Raw genomic sequence first — 17,591 nt, forward strand, 5'->3', positions numbered from 1 at the left:
CTTCCTACCAGCAATCTCCTCTCATTCAGACAAAAACCTTTTACCTGCAGACTCTTTTTCTTTCTCACACACATTTGTGCATGCCATCACTTCCCTTTGGCATGTTCTGTCTCTTTGCATCATTGTCTCTCTCACACACATTTTATAAGTACTGAATAGCTCTTTTCAGATCCTGAGAGCTTAATTCGTGGTTTAAAGATGAAAGTTGTCTACACTAGTTCTGTCCTCCAGAGGAAAAGTGGGACTAATGATGGTTTTACTACTGACTACTCATGGCACCCATTCGCTTTAAGAGCATGAGGCCCGGGTCGGTTTCAGTTCCAGAGACTAGAGACCATCTGTCAGCCAAGTAGTTCAGATCTCATGTTCAAAGAGCTGTCATGACTTTACCAGATTAATACTTTATTTTCCTCATCTTATTGGAGTCTTTTGTCCCTCACTAGTCAGATAGAGAGGGCAAAGCATATTTAACATTTCTTCCCAGAGACAGTTTGAAATTAATTAAAGAACCCAGTAAGAGTCAGATCTCATTCATTTACTGATTGGACAGACACCGCTGCACCATGCTTTAGCGGCCCCAGTTATTATTTTTGAAGTCTGCGTATTTGTCAAAGCCAGGGCTAAATTTAACCTACTCTTTGTGTTGTGGTATTGGATGTGAGAGACACTGTGCTGTGCTTTTCAGGGTGACTGAATCAGTCAGTATGAAAAATGGGTATTTGTTTTTGGACTACATTTAACAGTGTTATTCAGTTAGTAGTGTTTTTAAATATTAACTTTAAGTCAACATCAGATGCCTCCTTGAATACGTTGCTTTGTGATTTAGTCACTTAAATTGTATTTATAATGTTTCAATCAAGGTTTCAAACAGGAATACAATGATAATATATTATAAATTGTGTTATACTGCTGAATCAGTATGATTATGTGTTTTAACTGATGTTTTTATGATTGTTGTGTGTGCATAGGAAAGACGTAGTGACTGTCCACCTAGTGTCATGTTCATTCCTCGGGAGGGTTGGACTTTCCTTTCTGCAGGTGAGTGTCTCTGAAAAGCAAAACCACTCTTTCCGAAATTCTGTTTGATGTTAGTGGTTTGTTTTTTGATGTGCACAGCACTAATGGTGCGTTAAGGACAAGTACGTGGTGTGTGCGGTTCATCTGGGTATGTGTTTGTTTGTTCTGACAGCACTGAGCGTGTGTGTGTGAGGTGTGTCAGTGTGTTGTTATATAATGGTGTCACAGCAAGGACAGCATAACCTGCAGCAGAAGAGGCCATGTAACTTAATTGGTTTTTGTCTTTTTGATATTTTTCAGCCTCAGGAGTATTCGTTCACTTTATATGTTTGTTGACATGTGCATATTTAGTGTGTGTGTGGGGGTAGTTCAGTAGCATTGTGAGTTCCTGTCCCTGTGGTGGTCTTGTCACATCCAATTGTGCAGTGTGCCCGGATGTTTCCAGAAGGAGAACAGAGAGAGGCTAGAATGAGGACAGAGTCATCCCTCGTTCCCTACTTGTCTGGTGGCCTCTATAGCACAGACTGAACTCCCCTATTTTATCCCCTGCATCTCTCCTGAAAACTCTCTCCTGAGCCTTCAGGTCAAACCATAATATTTCACTTTATCCTTTCATATCAGGGCCTTTTTAACTAAACCATCATTCCCACAAGGCCTTGCAACCTTTTTTCTTAATTAGCTCCATCAGTCAATACCACCTTTCTATAAATTTGTTTTTCTGGAAGTCTTCTTTTCGCTTTCTGATGAGAGAGATGATGAATCAAACTCTTGTAGCTATTTATTTTTATTTATTTTATTTTTGTATGAAGACAGACTGAGAGGAGACTCATCTTTATAGATGAATGTATTTGCTGGTTGTATTGTTGTTGTTAACTAAGACTAAAACAAAAATGTCATTAACCAAATTAAATCTTAAATAAAATGAAATATAAATACTAGAAAAACTTACGGAAATTAGATATGTTGCCTTGGCAGCTGACTGAAATAATGTAAGTGCTAAAATGACTAAAACTGAAACAAATAAATAAAAAATGCTAAATGTATATATTAAAAAGCTTAACAGTCTCGTGCACTATCGATACTTGCACATATGTATTTTATTATATATATATGTATATATATATATATATATATATATATATATATATATGTATGTATCAGTAGTGTGCAGGACTGTTGAGTTTTTTGTATTTGGCCTTGGTTTAGTATGTTTTCCTATGCACTTATCTATTACCTTCAGGTGTGCAAGGTTAATTGTTCATTAAATGGATATATTCAAAAATAAATAAGTCAAAAATTATAAACATTTAAATGAAAAAAAAACTGAAAATATAAAAATAAAAGCTAATTCAAAATAAAATAATAGTATATAAATAATACAAAAATAGCACAGGTTGTATTTCGTTTAGCTCAGATCAATTACATGTCTGGTCAAATCTGTCATGCAGGGAGCTTGTATCTGAACACAGAAACACATCTGTCTGGTATTTGTGCACACTGTTTATGAAGGTATCGATTTTGTATGCCTATGTTTAGACCATCTTTTCATTTATAAATCAATGTGGGACTATTTTTGCACTAAGACCAGACTCATATTAATAGATCCACACCTTTTCAATATATTCTCTGTCAGATCTTAATTTAGCTTGCTCAGAGTAAAAGAAACCTGTTCTTATAAACCCAGATATCTAGTTTTGAATCACAGAAAAAAAAAAATCTGGCACTAAAGGGACATAAGAAAACTATATGACTGTTGTTGCTTTATTGGACTTTTGCTAGTATTAGATTAAGGCTTTAAAAAAAATTATTTAAAAAATATATCTTAAATCACGTGGTAACTCATCTTACACCGCTTATTGAAGAATGTGCTATTAATTTTCCAATCATTCAGGTGATAAAATGTGTACAAATATCAGACCCTAAAGATACTGTGTCATTAGCAAAATTTTGGATTCATTTTGTGAGCTAAAAAAAGGTAAATTGTTTTTAGTGTAGCAGTGTATGAAGCCTGCACAGGCAAGCTCCACTCACAGTAAAAATCTAATTTCCACCAAGAAATAAGAAATGAGGTAAAAAAAAAAAAAAAAAAAAAAACAACAATAATAAAAAATCAATAAGATAATATCTTACAACAAGTAATAAAACATACTTTTTTAGCTGGTCTGTGCGCATGGATTTGCTGACTTCATGTGTTACATACACGTGCTCATCTGCAACCTTCATTGTCTGAAATAAAAAAGATATCCCGACACCAGGTCATTGACATTTAATAACCGGCTAGAAAAACGGGAAGACAGTCCAGGAATAGACTTAATGTGACAAACTGCCTTAAGTTGCTGTAAAGGTAATTCAGTTATGGTGATATGGGTCTGTACTTAAGGCTTATTAGATTAATTCTAACTTAAATTGCTGCTATTGTGTTTTTAGCCATCAAGATCAACAAGGTCAACAGTAGCTTATTTAAAGAAGCTCATTTAGAGAATCTGTTTTGATATAGTTCGATCCAAAGTGACCATCTGGTCCTCATTGAAGCATTAAATTAAACTAGCTAAATTAAAATCTAAAAAAAATAAATAAATAAACAAAAAGATTAATATGGTCTTATTCAGCTGGTTTAGGTGAAAAACTTTGATTTGGAAATGAAATACATCTAAACTGAAGAGCTCTATTGCCCTCTTCATTGTCTGTCAAACGCTCAACTGATGCTGGATAATTTAGATCAGATTAATTTACACTTGAACTGCTGCTTCTGCAATTCCTTCTTCCTTCTTTTCTGAAACTGTTATTGTACACACACACACACCAACGAAGGGCAGCAACAAACACACAATTTTTTCTCTTCTCGGGACCTCTCTCTTCCTTTTTACCTTTTCAAATAAAGTTCAGAATACTCTCAAATGACTTCATATGCCAGTTTATACACAACATTAATGTACACACTTTATCTCATAGTCCACATGCAGGACTGTGTTGGATGCCAGTGTTGGTGTGTGTGAGGGTGAGTCAGCTCTCTGGCAGTCACCACAGTGTACACTCTCACTCTCTTTCTCACACACACAAACACACAGTCTGTATAGCAATGTGAACTTAACCTCTCACACATTCACTTTCATCTGACAGGAAAGCATATTATTGTTCCTGCTCACACAGATGGGAGAGATTCCAACATACACACACCCCTCTGTCATCTTCTCCCTGATGATTTTTTATTTTTTTTTAAGAATGACATTTTGAAATAACAAAAAACAATTTTAAAAAAACATATTAAACATAAAAATTACTGATAAAAACAAACCTAAACCAAAACATTAAAAAAATACATTTAAAAATATATTAAAATAGAAAACTATCATTGTAAATTGTAATAATATTTCAGAATATGACTGAATTTTTTGCAGCCTTGGTGAGCATAAAATACTTCTTTCAAAAATATCAACCCCAAACATTTTGAATGATTATGAGTTTTTAAAAATTCACACTCCAAACACTTATTCATAAAAATTAATAGACGCTGTATGTCAGGTTAATCTAAACCATTAGCCGCAACTTAAAATTAAAGACCTCTACCTTTTTAGCAATAGCATTTTTTGTAAATGAAACAATTTATAAATATTTTTAAATTTGTTATACTATATATATATATTGTGTGAATGCCGAACAATTAAAAAGTGTTCATTTTTGAGACGTCTCTAGTAGTTAGTAGAGACTTCATATGCATAGTATTTAAAAACAAGCCAACAAAGTTTAATGTTTATACTTTGGGTAACAGGTTAAGAAGTCACAGAGTCGACCAAAAAGAGTTTAAAGAATGCTAGATGTTCCATTTGTCACACACGCAAAAGGTAATATACAGGCTGACAAGAGGGCAAAGTGTCCTGCAGTACCAGTCTGTGTGTTTCACCCTGAGGCTGTGTGCAGTCAACCAGACAGAGAGCAAGACAGAGAGGTGATCGAGAGAGATGAGAGGTGATGCTCACATCTCCACAGTTACCGTAGCACACAGTGACAGGCCTGCCAAGACAAAGTGTGATTTGATTGCTGACATGAGCCCAGTTTGTGTGTGGGGATGGATATGACCCCAGATCAGCACAGCATTTCTGTTAACATATTCCTCCTTTTATGTATGTATGTATGTATGTATGTATGTATGTGTTGCTCACACAAAAGAGCTGAGATTTTGATATAATAAAGTATGAGTGCTGACCCAACACTGGCTGCTTCTGTAATGCAGTAAGACATCTGCTGGACAGCCTCTGATTCCTGGTCACTTTACAAACATGGATTCCACCAGCACTGCTAGCGCTTTCATTACATAAATGTCTCTGTCTTTGTCTTTAGGAAGGGTATGAGTGAGGACAGAGAGCATGCCAAGTGTATTGTCTACTCTGTGTTTTATGGAGCTGGTTAGAACTATGTTACCCATAATGCATGTACACCATCACTTCAATCTTCAGCAAGTACAGAACATGGCAATATTTATCATGTATTTTACCAAGCATTTAAAAGTGCTGTTGTGCTAACTTAAACCACACGGCTTCTATTCAGTGGCTGTTGCACGCAGTACCATGAATTCCTTTGCTCATGGGCGCTCCCTTGAGCCGTAAATACCACGTTACTAATTACTATGGAGCCGCAAGAGAATGTCATCCTGACAGTGCTGATAGGGTGATGGCACACAGGAATTTGTACAGTTGAAAGGCCATTACTAGCAACACTTCTTTAGGCACAGAATGTGAATTCAAAAGCAGCAGACAGGAAAAAATATAACTTTTAATCAGCAACATAAGGGGAAATGATTGACAAATTTCATTTTTGAGTTAACTATACTATCGTTCAAACGTTTGGGATTGGTAACTGGTAAGAAACTCTACCGACCTCAGTGTGTATCAGTCTCTCCTCTCTTCCTTCTCTGCAAACGTCTTCACTGCTAAAACATCATATTACCACGACAAGATTAACAACTGTTGTGACGCTCGGACACTCTTCAAAACCTTCTCTTCTCTTCTTAATCCGCCTCCACCTCCTCCTCAATCGACTCTTACAGCTGATGACTTTGCAGTTTTCTTCACAAATAAGACAAGAACCATCAGTGACCAATTCTCCACACCGCAGACTGAGGATAACTTCACACCGACTAATGCTCACTCGTTCTCCTCCTTCTCTCCACTCTCAGAGACGGACGTTTCCAAACTTATCCTCTCCAGTCATCCTACTACTTGCCCACTGGATCCGATCCCCACTCACCTCCTTCAAGCGATTTCTTCTTCAGTCATACCTTCACTTACTAACATTATCAACTCCTCTCTTCACTCTGGAACATTTCCCTCAGCATTTAAGCAGGCTCGGGTAAGCCCACTGCTGAAGAAACCATCTCTAAATCCAGCACTTCTAGAAAACTACAGACCGGTATCCCTTCTTCCATTCATTGCAAAGACACTCGAACGAGCTGTGTTCAACCAGCTCTCTATGTTTCTTGTACAGAACAACCTCCTGGACTGCAACCAATCTGGCTTCAAAAGTGGCCACTCAACTGAGACTGCCCTGCACTCGGTTACTGAAGCCCTGCGACTGGCAAGAGCAGCTTCAAAATCCTCAGTGCTCATTTTACTGGACCTGTCTGCTGCTTTTGACACTGTTAATCACCAGATTCCCCTATCCACCCTCAGAAAGATGATAAACCCTTCAACTTCACTCCAATGGCTTAACTCCTACCTGTCTGATAGATCCTTCATGGTGTCTTGGAGGGGTGAAGTTTCTAAGTCACAACAACTTGCTACTGGGGTTCCTCAAGGCTCAGTACTTGGACCGCTTCTCTTCTCCATCTACATGACGTCATTAGGATCTGTCATTCAGAAGCATGGCTTTTCCTATCACTGCTACGCTGATGACACTCAACTCTACTTCTCATTCCAACCAGATGACCCAACAGTAGTTGCTCGCATTTCAGCCTGAGTGACATTTCTAGCTGGATGAATGACCATCACCTTCAGCTCAACCTTACTAAGACTGAACTGCTGGTGGTTCCCGCTAACCCATCGTTTCATCACAACTTCTCTATACAGCTGGGTTCGTCAACCATAACTCCTTCCAGGACAGCCAGAAACCTAGGAGTTGTGATGGATCATCAGTTAAGCTTCACAGACCATATTGCTACAACGACCCGGTCCTGTAGATTTGCCTTATTCAACATTAGGAAGATTAGACCCTTCCTGTCAGAGCAATCCACCCAACTTCTTGTCCAAGCTCTTGTTCTCTCCAGACTGGACTATTGCAATGCTCTCCTGGCGGGCCTTCCTGCATGTACTATCAAGCCTCTACAACTGATCCAGAATGCAGCAGCGAGGGTTGTCTTCAATGAGCCGAAAACAGCCCATGTTACTCTTCTCCTCATCAGGTTACACTGGCTACCAGTAGCTGCTCGCATTAAATTCAAGGTACTGATGCTTGCCTACAAAACGACCACTGGCACGGCGCCAACTTACCTAAACTCAAAAGTTCAATCTTATGCACCCTCCAGAAGTTTGCGCTCTGCAAGTGAACGACGCCTTGTGTTGCCATCCCAAAGAGGTTCAAAATCACTCTCACCGACTTTTTCCTGGACTGCTCCCAGCTGGTGGAATGACCTCCCGATCTCAATTCGAACAGCTGAGTCTTTACTCATTTTCAAAAAACATCTAAAGACTCATCTTTTTCGCCTGCACTTAACCAACTAATACTAGTACTTACCTTTTTTTATCTTTTTCTTTTCTATCATATTCCCAAAAAAAAAAAAAAAAAAAAAACCCTGGCTACGTGCTCGGTACTAGACTAACTGAGACTTGTCATAGCACTTGGATACCGTTGTTGTTTTCTCGTTGATCTGATTGTTTCTACTGTTCTCATTTGTAAGTCGCTTTGGATAAAAGCGTCTGCTAAATGATTAAATGTAAATGTAAATGTAAATGTAACATTTTTTAAAAATCGTCTCCATTTCTCACCAAAGCTGCATTTATTTGATCAATAAAATACAGCTAAAAACAGTAATGTTGTAAAATATTATTACTATTATTACATTTTAAATGTGAATTTACAGCAGCCATTAATCCAGTCTTCAGTGTCAAATTATTCATCAGAAATCATTCTAATAGGTGCTCAAATATTTCTTGTCAATGTTGAAAATAGTTGTGCTACTTAATATTTTTGTGGAACTGACACATTTTTCTTGAGGATGTTGAGAATATAAAGTTAAATATAATAGTTTATATGAAATAGAAATCTGAGGTAACAGTATAAATGGCTTTACTGTTACTTTTGATCAATTTAATGCATTCTTCCTGAATAAAAGTATTGCATTATCAATATCAGTAGTGGCAAAAGTCAGTGCTGAATAAAATTTGAATTTGGAAACTTTGAATTATAAAAAATATTTGATGAATATTTGAAAACACAATTGACTGTTTCAAAATGTAAATCAACTATCCATATTTATGTCTGTATTTAGTCAGACAGGGAAGAATGTGGCATAGGCAGAGATACATAAATTGATAAAAAAAATTTAGTTAAAGAGATGGACAGATAGGAAGAAATAAAGAGAAAAGTTATGCCCCAGACTGGAGGGCTTTGCTCTTTGTGTCAAGTGCAGAGAGCCTTATTGTTCATAGTGGTTGCTAACAGAGATCTCCCAGAATGTGGCCTCCATGACTACAACCTTACAAGAGAAGAATTTATTATGTGTGTGTGGAGGGAAGAGAGGGACCAACGGAGGGTGCCACTGTTCTACTTTACTTTAACTGGGTCAACTTAAATGTATCTCTGTGTTTTGTTTTGTTTTTCTCTCATTTATATTTTTCAGTCCAGCATCACTCAAGTGGCTCACCAAAATTTGTTTGTGAGCATTAAGTTGCTGAATACAAAAAAGGACATTTATTGCACACTTATAAAGGCATAAGGCTTGATGCGCCAGAACAAAACATTTTCATTTCGACCATAATGTCATTTCAGGAAAACCGAGAAAGGGAGAGACAGCGTGAAGAAGGAAATAATGAGTGACTGAGTGCTGGTAGAAAGTGAGTGAGAGAAAGAGGGGGTGAGAGTGCTAGTGTCAGCATATGTTGATAATCTTGCAGAAAGCGAGGAATTGCCATGGTTACCGAATACTAAAAGGAGGTGTAGCATAGAAGACAATCAAACACACACACACACAGGCAAGGGGGAGGGGTGGACACACACACAACTGGGTCAGAATATGAGAGGCTACAGGCAGGCAGACAGAAGGTCAGATAAAAATGAGCCTGTGTCATGATGCTATATGAACTCCATGCTGCTTTATTCAACAGGTCACTGTGTGGAAATTAAAGCAAGTAGCATGGGTTTCAGCTGTCATGTGACTAGTTGTTACTCTGTAGTTGGACTGATGAGAAATTCTTTGCATTTTGATTGGTTAGAGTACTGCACACTTTCTAATGCAAGTTGTTAGTAGCTACATTACTTCTGATGCTACAGTATTTCCTAGGTATTTATTAGTGCTGCTTGCAAAGCATCACTGGTGCTGTTCAATTAGGGTTAGGGATCTGAACAAACCATTAGACCTAAGTATAAACTCTTGCACACAGCTTATTTGTACTATGGACATGATGATACCTCAAATTGTGTGGCTTAATAAGGTTAGGTGTACTATTATCAGAGTGATATTTTTAGCTGGTGGATAATAATAATAATAATAATAATAATAATAATAATAATAAACACTTAAAAGCCATTACTGTTGAAAATGGTTGTACTGCTTAATGGAATAAAGGTATAGCCAAGGGGATATCCAATATGAAAATTCTTTAATTTTCTCAACCTCATGTCTTTCAAAACGTGTATGAATTTCGTTGTTCTGTTGAGCGCAAAAGAAGATATTTTGAAGAATGTTGTTAACCAAACAGCTTATGGTAGATATTGATTTCCATTATATATAATTATAATAATAATTCCTTACATTTATATAGCGCTTTTCTGGGCACTCAAAGCACTTTACATAGAAGGGGGTATCTCCTCCAGCACCACCAGTGTGGAGCATTCACCTGCTATATATATATATATATATATATATATATAATATGCAAGTCAATGGCTAACATCATCTGTTTGGTTACCCACATTCTTCAACAGCAGAATGAAATCCATGCAGATATGGAACAACATAAGGGTAAATGATGACTTTCGATGACCATTATACCTTGTTTTTATGTCATCACATTTGTTGTCAAGGTAGTTGTCGTCATAGCAACATTAAGAGAATGGGGTGCTCAGTTTAAACTATTTCTCATAATCATTCTGTGCCTCTTCTCACCTCACTTTGTCACTTTTGTCTCACCTTGAGCTGTTTTAAGCATGGAATATTTTTGTTCTCTATTGGTTTTGTCCACTGACTTTCCCTCTCTCCCTTTTACTCAACACCCTCACACACAGGAAGAGAGCGGTTGTCTTGTATTCTGGGTGTGAGTGCAGATGAGGCCAGTCGTTTTCAGGACACTTTCCTACAGACATACAGAGAGGTGCCGGCCTTCATCCAGCACACCATTCAGCACTGCCACAAACACGGTGTGTGTGATCAACACAGAGTAGTGTTGAAGAAACTAAGTAAGCAACTGACACTCTCTCCCAAAACTCACTCACTTCACAGTTTAGTGTGCATCGAGCTGCCGTTAGGCCACACTTCTACTGATATTTCACACATCATGGTTTTTACACCATGCTGTGAGCTTAAGTCACACACTCATTGTTTCACTTCTACTGTGACTTACAAAGTTACATTTGCTGCTGCCTTTATATTCTATATTTTATTCACGTTTCATCTCAGTGTTGCTTGAAAAGGTCAAGTGTGCAGTTTATTGGCTGTTTTACTATTATTATAAAGTATGAAATTTTAATTTAGTTTGGTGTGCTGTGTCGCCATGAGAAATATTAATACAAGGTCTGGCAGCTAAATAGAAGGTAACACAAAATATTAGTTAAGTAAGAATGATTAATAGCTAAAAATAAGAAGATCCAATAGTAAATAAGGAAATACAATAGCATACGTTAGGTTCAGTAATAAAAGTGTTAGGTGTGTAGCTACTTTTTTTTTTTTTTTTTTTCAGGCATTATCAAATTTGATAAACATGTCAGATCAGAGTTATTTTAACTGGTTTTTGCACTGGTTAGTAGTTTAAAACCAGTGGGTGTCTTTTAACAGGCAATGGAGTGGAAAATAAATGCTTTCACATCTTGTCCTTGAAGGAAATCAGACTGTATTTGACTGTATGACTGTACCTTTGCTATCAGACATTTAATAGATTTCACTCTATTGCCTTCAATCAGACAATCAGTCAGATTAAGACATAATATATATATTGTATGTGTTCCTGTTCTGATGGCTGATTTTCCCATTCAGAGAATACTGTAATTGACAAATAGGTTAAAAAAAATGTATCCAAACTCATTGTAAGGTATGCTGAAATGTTCAATGCTCAGAGAGTTACTTATCAAACAGGCAGAAACAGAATGAAATCTGAAAGTTTCTTACAGTGTGTTCATTACATACATTGACTTGCCTGCACAGCCTCAAAACACCTGCTATCCTCCTAGAAAGGGAGGAAAGAGATTGAAGAAAATGAAACTGAGAAGGGCTGTACAGACTGAGCTTTCTCTCTCAGTTTCTACTCTCAGGGAGACTCCCTGTGCTGCCTTTTTTAATTTAGAGAGATGCATTTATGTAGCAATGTAAAGGAGACAAGACTGACACAGGACCTTTCTCAGAGGTAAGAATAACATACAGTATTCTCTGTTGATGCATGCTGTGATGGAGGGCCCAGTGGCCCAAAAAGTATTTGGAGACTTAAATGGAAATTTCACCCAAAATTAATATTGTTATCATTTAGTCACCCTTATGTTGTTCTAAACCTGTATGAATAACTTTCTTCTGTGGAACAGTTTGGTTACCAATATCAGGATTATTCAAAATCTTCTTTTGTGTTCAGCATGACTACATGGGGAGGTGAACTCATTAAAAAAAAAATATGTGCATGTCACTGAAAATAAATGTCATTTAGTTTGATATTTTGTTAATGCAAAGAAAAATAGCACAAGCTTACTTACAAAAAGAGGTTTGGACATTTTCCGCTAGTCAAACTGTTAAGGTAGTTAATCTGGCCTCCATCTGTGGTTATTCTGCCAAGACCACTCTAGGTGACTACATCCTCAAAAATGGCAACCAAATTTCTTTTAAATACTTTTTTCAAAGTGTCTTAGTCTTTCGCCCAATAATGAAAATTCTGTTCTGTTCATATAATAAAAATAGTTGGTTGCTTTTGACCCCACTACATTTTTTTGTATGGACAAAATAGTTCAAACATTGTTCAAACTGTTGTCTTTTGCGCTATGTTGAGAGAAGAAAGTCAAACAGGTTTGGAAAGAAATGAGGCTGAGTAAATAATCACAGATTTGTTGTTGTTGTTGTTGTTGTTGTGTTGGGTGGACTATTTAAGTGTCCAAATATTTTTGGCCACTGTATGATATCTAAGTACACAAAAACTTTGAAAAGTAACGTGCACCGGCAACGTTACTGTCATACACTTCTAAAAGGATACGCAGGAAACAAATACACACAAACATTTTTGCATTTGAGAAACAAAACACAGAAGCAACACCTATTCTCATTATCTACAATAGCAGATAAACACAACAGCAATTTCCAGTGACGCATCATCACCGTTATCTGTTGATATGACACGCTCACACTGAGCCACACACATTCCTGAACACTGTTACTCATATGCATGCAGTGTTCTCTCTTTGTGCCCCTGGCGTCTCTGTGCTTCTGGGAAAAAGATTTTCCGAATGAGTCCACTGACTGACCTCACATATTTTTCCAGCAGGGGTTTATGTGTAAAGCTTGACCTATTGTCTGACTTACTCCGGAATGCTCTGGCATGAGTGATTCGTAAAGAGTATGCGTGTGAACGAGTGACTGAGTATAATAAGGCTGAATGAGTGTGTTTCTGAAGTTGTTGTGTGTGTTCTTTCTTAATGATGCCTTAGGTTTTGTCAAGTCCATAATGGGAAGGCACTGTTCTCTCCTTTACATTCACTCTGCTGACTGGAGCCTTCGAAACCAAGCAGAGAGACAGGCATTTCTACTTGTGTTTGTAATGTTTGCTACATCTGTGATCATCACAATGGCTGTGTGTGTCCCATTAGGCTCAGCTGTAGACCTAGCCAAAATGGCAATGATCAAAATCTGCTCTCAAGTGGCTTCTGTCTCTCACACTGCCAGGTACATCCATCCGTCCAACTTTCCACTCCCTCTCTCTCTTATAATCCCAAGTGTACCTGAATAATACATTTTGAATATGGGAAATGCAGTAACATTTTACAGCAAGTTTCAGTTAGTTAAATGGATGGTTCACCAAAAGAAAATTCTGTTATCTGTATGATACCTAATGCATTATAGGGACAGTTTGTAAAAGGAATAGTTAGTAAAAAAATTCTTTAAAGTTTTGCTTTCATTTATTCACCATTATGTTGTTCCATACCTGTATGACTTTCTTACTTCTAAAAAAAAAATACAGAAGAACAGATTTTTGAGAATGTTGTATGGATGTCTTAAAATACCTTCTTTCATGTTCCACAGAAGAAAATAAAGTCATACAGGTTTAGAACAACATAAGGGTTTGAAAAATGAAAGCAGAATTTTAAAGAAAATTTTTACTAACTACCCCTTTTACAAACTGTCCCTATAATGCATTAGGTATCATTCACTAACAAAGAAAGCATTTATTAATCTAGGTTTATGTAAATGTTTACATATGCTATTACAATCTTTCTTATCCAAGGATTCCTTTCCTTTCATTCTTTTTACATATCACAGATCTTCTCTCTTTTTTCCTTCCTCAGCCCATCTGTGTGAATCATTCAACTTGCAGCGCAGCTCTATATATTACAGTCATTTATCTTTGTTAGCGTCTCTCTATCCCTCCTTCTTCGTTCTTTCTCCTTGCCCCTCCCTCCAAGTCTCTTTCTATTCTGTTCAGTGAGTATTAGGAGATATGTCTGCAATAAATGGCTTCCAGACCAATGTAAAGCTTTGACACATTTAATGTAATATTGCCGTCACACACCAGAAGCTAAACACATCATGGGTTGGTGGTCATGGTCTAATTATCTTCATGTTAAGATTGATAGTTCTCTTCTAGTTTTCTTTTTATCTTTTTAGGCTCGAGGCTCAAATCCATGATGCGCTGCTGTTTCAAGTGGAGATCTCACAAGTGGAGCAGTTTGCCAGTGAGGGAGACCATGTCCTTTTATATGAACATGAAAGGAATAATTTGAGTGAAATAATATTTAAAATGAATAAGTAAAAAAAAATAAGTAAATAAACTAAATTCTTATTTTAGTATTATTTATATACTATTACATTTTTCATGAATATTTTGAATTAGCTTTTAAATTTTTATTTCTAATTATTATTTGATTAATTTTTTTTTTTTTTTTTTTTTTTTTCGTTTTGTGAGATAACATGGGATTAAACTATATCAATTAGTTTAGAGACAAAAAAAACATTGGCCATTTAAATATTTTGATTATTATGTTGGTGAACAATGTTGGTGAAGAAGACCATGGAATCACTTCAGCACATTGAAAATTTGGGAGTGAATCTCTCTGTAAGTGAACACCCACACAGCTTCTTTTTTAATGACGGCCAATTTAACTTAGTATAAAGAAGAGCTTCTGGATGTAGAGAAAGTAACATGCCATGATTTATTTACTTTCTTCCTTGTTGCTTCAGACACATTTTATAGCTCTAATAGAAGCCTTAATCATATCAGACAGACTTTCAAACAGATTTGTCCACTATAAATGCGATTCACTGTGTCATAGCATTTGATTGGTAACCTAATTAAGCTGCACTGCATTTCCAGATGGCCTTCCCTCCTACAGCCTGGATATAAATTACTGTAAAACTAAATGATGCAGCAGTTGTAGATCAGAAGATATAGGCGCTCTAGTGATCCCAGTTCATTTCTCTCTATCCTCAGGTGCCCCTCAAAGTCTCACTGTCCATAGGACCATCAATGTGCGAGATGGACCTCCCCTGCAATATTACAACTACATCTCTCTGTGTCTCCCGCTCTTCCTCTCATCCCGTAACTATGGTAACCAGGCAGCTGCAGTTCCCAATTCTTGTTTCTCGCTGATGTATCCGAGGGCAACGGTAGGAGCAAGCTGGATCGTACCAGTTTCTTTTTTTGGGGGGCGGCTTCTCTTGATTCATTTTTATCCTTTTACTGTTGTATTCTGTTTTTCTTCTCACTGTTCAGAAGCAAGTATCTCTTTGCATAACAATAGAAGTAGCTATTAAATACATTTTTTGTTTGTTTACAGTTTGTACACCTGATGTTGCCACATGCTCTTCAATACATCTGTCTACTGATATATTCAGAGAACAAATAATAAATATGGGCCTCTGTCATAAAGACGACTTAATTTCACATGTATTATTGGCTTGGTGAGCCGATGGTGCTGCTATCTGTTTCTAAGCCGCTGTGATGGAACGTCTGTCTCCTGATGAATATTAATAAACTCGGTCCTCATTTAGTGAGTCTCGCTCACTCCATTTTAAACCTGTTAATCTTATCTCTTCCTTTTCCACGGCACCTCACAACTTGTTTAGCAGCAGCCCACTGTCTTTTTGCTATATCTCTGTCTCGTTTGTACACAGTCCACACACACACATACACTGACTGACCCAGATTTTCAGTGTCCGTCTGTGGCGTCAGATCTTCTGTGCCCCCTCTTGCAATACACTCTATTAATACAAGCACACCCTTGAAAAATGTTCCAGTCACTGTGCAGGTTGCTGTTTTGTTTTCAGAGGCGTTAACAGTGCAGATGGCTGTAACCCTCTCTGAATGTCAAGATATCCCTGAAAGCCTGTTCTTAAAGGTCTGGCGCTGCTGAGAGTAGAAACCATTTACCCTGCTAGGTCATAATCCGTCTGTTCTATCTAAAAGTCATTAATTAATGCTTAGCCTCACTGAGATTTGGTGGAGAAGATCCTTTAGGATGTGTAACGGGGGATCGGTAATGAGATCATGTTTGAAACAAATTTATTTGAATACTTCCATATTACTTATAGTTAGGAAATGTATTATGGCGTTTGACTTGCTGAAATCAAAGGTATTTTCAAAGGCCTCCAAACCATATTGCCATAATAAGAGGTAAATAATGTTGCCCTTATCTAACTAGATTTTTGAATGTTCTTGATATGTGTGCATCTGTTGCATTTAAAACTTGTTCAGACACGTGTACAAGCTTTATGAATCATTCCTTTAATTGATACAGTATGTACAGCCTTTCTTTCATAAATCAGGAAAACTTTTCTTTACATCTTTACAAAGTTCCTGTGTATTGAGGAAATTAATGAAAAAGGGGAAACTTAAACAGCAGTTATAAAAAATAAAAAATAAAAACTTCAAAGGAAGGTCAGGCAGTACAATGATTTCAGACTCAAAGAACCAGGTGATCACTGTGACCAAATGGGTAAAGCAAGGTCAGATTTACCATGCTGAAAACCTCAAACCTCATTTTTCCCTAAAACACAATTCTACCCAGCCCCATTTGTGGCTTCTGACCCCGCCCCATGTATGGCCGCATATCATTTCCCTGCTGTGCTTTGTGTGGGCTTGTTTCTATAGTAACAGGCAGCCAATGACTGAAATGTGACCACGCTGACATAAAACGGGGCAACTAATGCCAACTTACACCAGAAATGTAAACATGAGCATTTAAAAGGTAAAGAAAAGGTGTTTCTGCCAACTTGTGAAATTATCTTTTAAGTGCCATACATTTCCAAAGTATTTCCAGGGATTTACCCATAAATTAGTCACTAGTTGTAACTTCTAAAAGCCCATAATAAGTGCTAAGAGGATGCTGGGACTCTGAAAGTTGCTTTTGCTCTGACTGGCACAAATGTATGCTGTTTGTATAGTTAGAATTGAGTCTCAGTTTGCAGTTGTTTCCCAAAGTGTACAGTTGTCGTTTTTTATTTTTTGTAAACATCTTAATTATATTTATATAGTTTCTGTTACAAAATGATCATAAAATGTTCCCAAATGCTATTTACAGTAAATTACACTTTACAACTTTACAGATATTAAAATGTTAATAAAAAAGGTTAATTGTTTTTGTTTTTAAGAAAAATCATAAAAGCTCTGTTAATATGAACCTGTGCGTATTGCGTCACTTTTAAAACTGTTGTGTGGTGTTGATTTTTTTGATTACTGTCACAGATAGTTGGAGACTGCACTCAGAGACAGTGGATACTTGAGACCGACCAATCGTGGTTCAGAGCATGACACACAACTTTCAGAGGCCCATGACATCACCCAGTCACAAAGGTTTCTCACTTATTTTTCCAGGCTTCATATCAGTAAAACTAACATAAAAATCCAGCAAAAACTGAAGAATACAAGAAGCAAGTAAACATGTTAGTTGTAATTAAAATAAAGGAAATATAAGACGTTATGAGAATATACAAAACATAAAATTCACATTCACACTTTGTCAGG

At 36.9% G+C, this 17,591-nt stretch overlaps 1 protein-coding gene across 2 annotated transcripts; it reads left to right on the forward strand.

Annotated features, from left to right (window-relative positions):
• Positions 1 to 855: 855 nt before the first annotated feature.
• Positions 856 to 15,502, forward strand: LOC109092953 (DNA polymerase nu-like). 2 transcript variants are annotated; one of them, XM_042759826.1, is made up of 6 exons: positions 856 to 1,038; positions 10,453 to 10,584; positions 13,222 to 13,297; positions 14,237 to 14,304; positions 15,060 to 15,235; positions 15,406 to 15,502. In XM_042759826.1, the coding sequence occupies exons 1-6, from the start codon at positions 999 to 1,001 to the stop codon at positions 15,472 to 15,474; spliced, it is 561 nt and encodes a 186-aa protein (XP_042615760.1). In that variant the 5' UTR covers positions 856 to 998; the 3' UTR covers positions 15,475 to 15,502. The 2 variants fall into 2 exon arrangements, with proteins under 2 accessions (XP_042615760.1, XP_042615759.1); XM_042759825.1 differs by having other exon boundaries at positions 15,060 to 15,478.
• The last annotated feature ends 2,089 nt before the right edge of the window (positions 15,503 to 17,591 follow it).

Source organism: Cyprinus carpio, chromosome A7 (genome assembly GCF_018340385.1).
Source record: "Cyprinus carpio isolate SPL01 chromosome A7, ASM1834038v1, whole genome shotgun sequence".
In the NCBI taxonomy this organism is placed as follows: domain Eukaryota; kingdom Metazoa; phylum Chordata; class Actinopteri; order Cypriniformes; family Cyprinidae; genus Cyprinus; species Cyprinus carpio.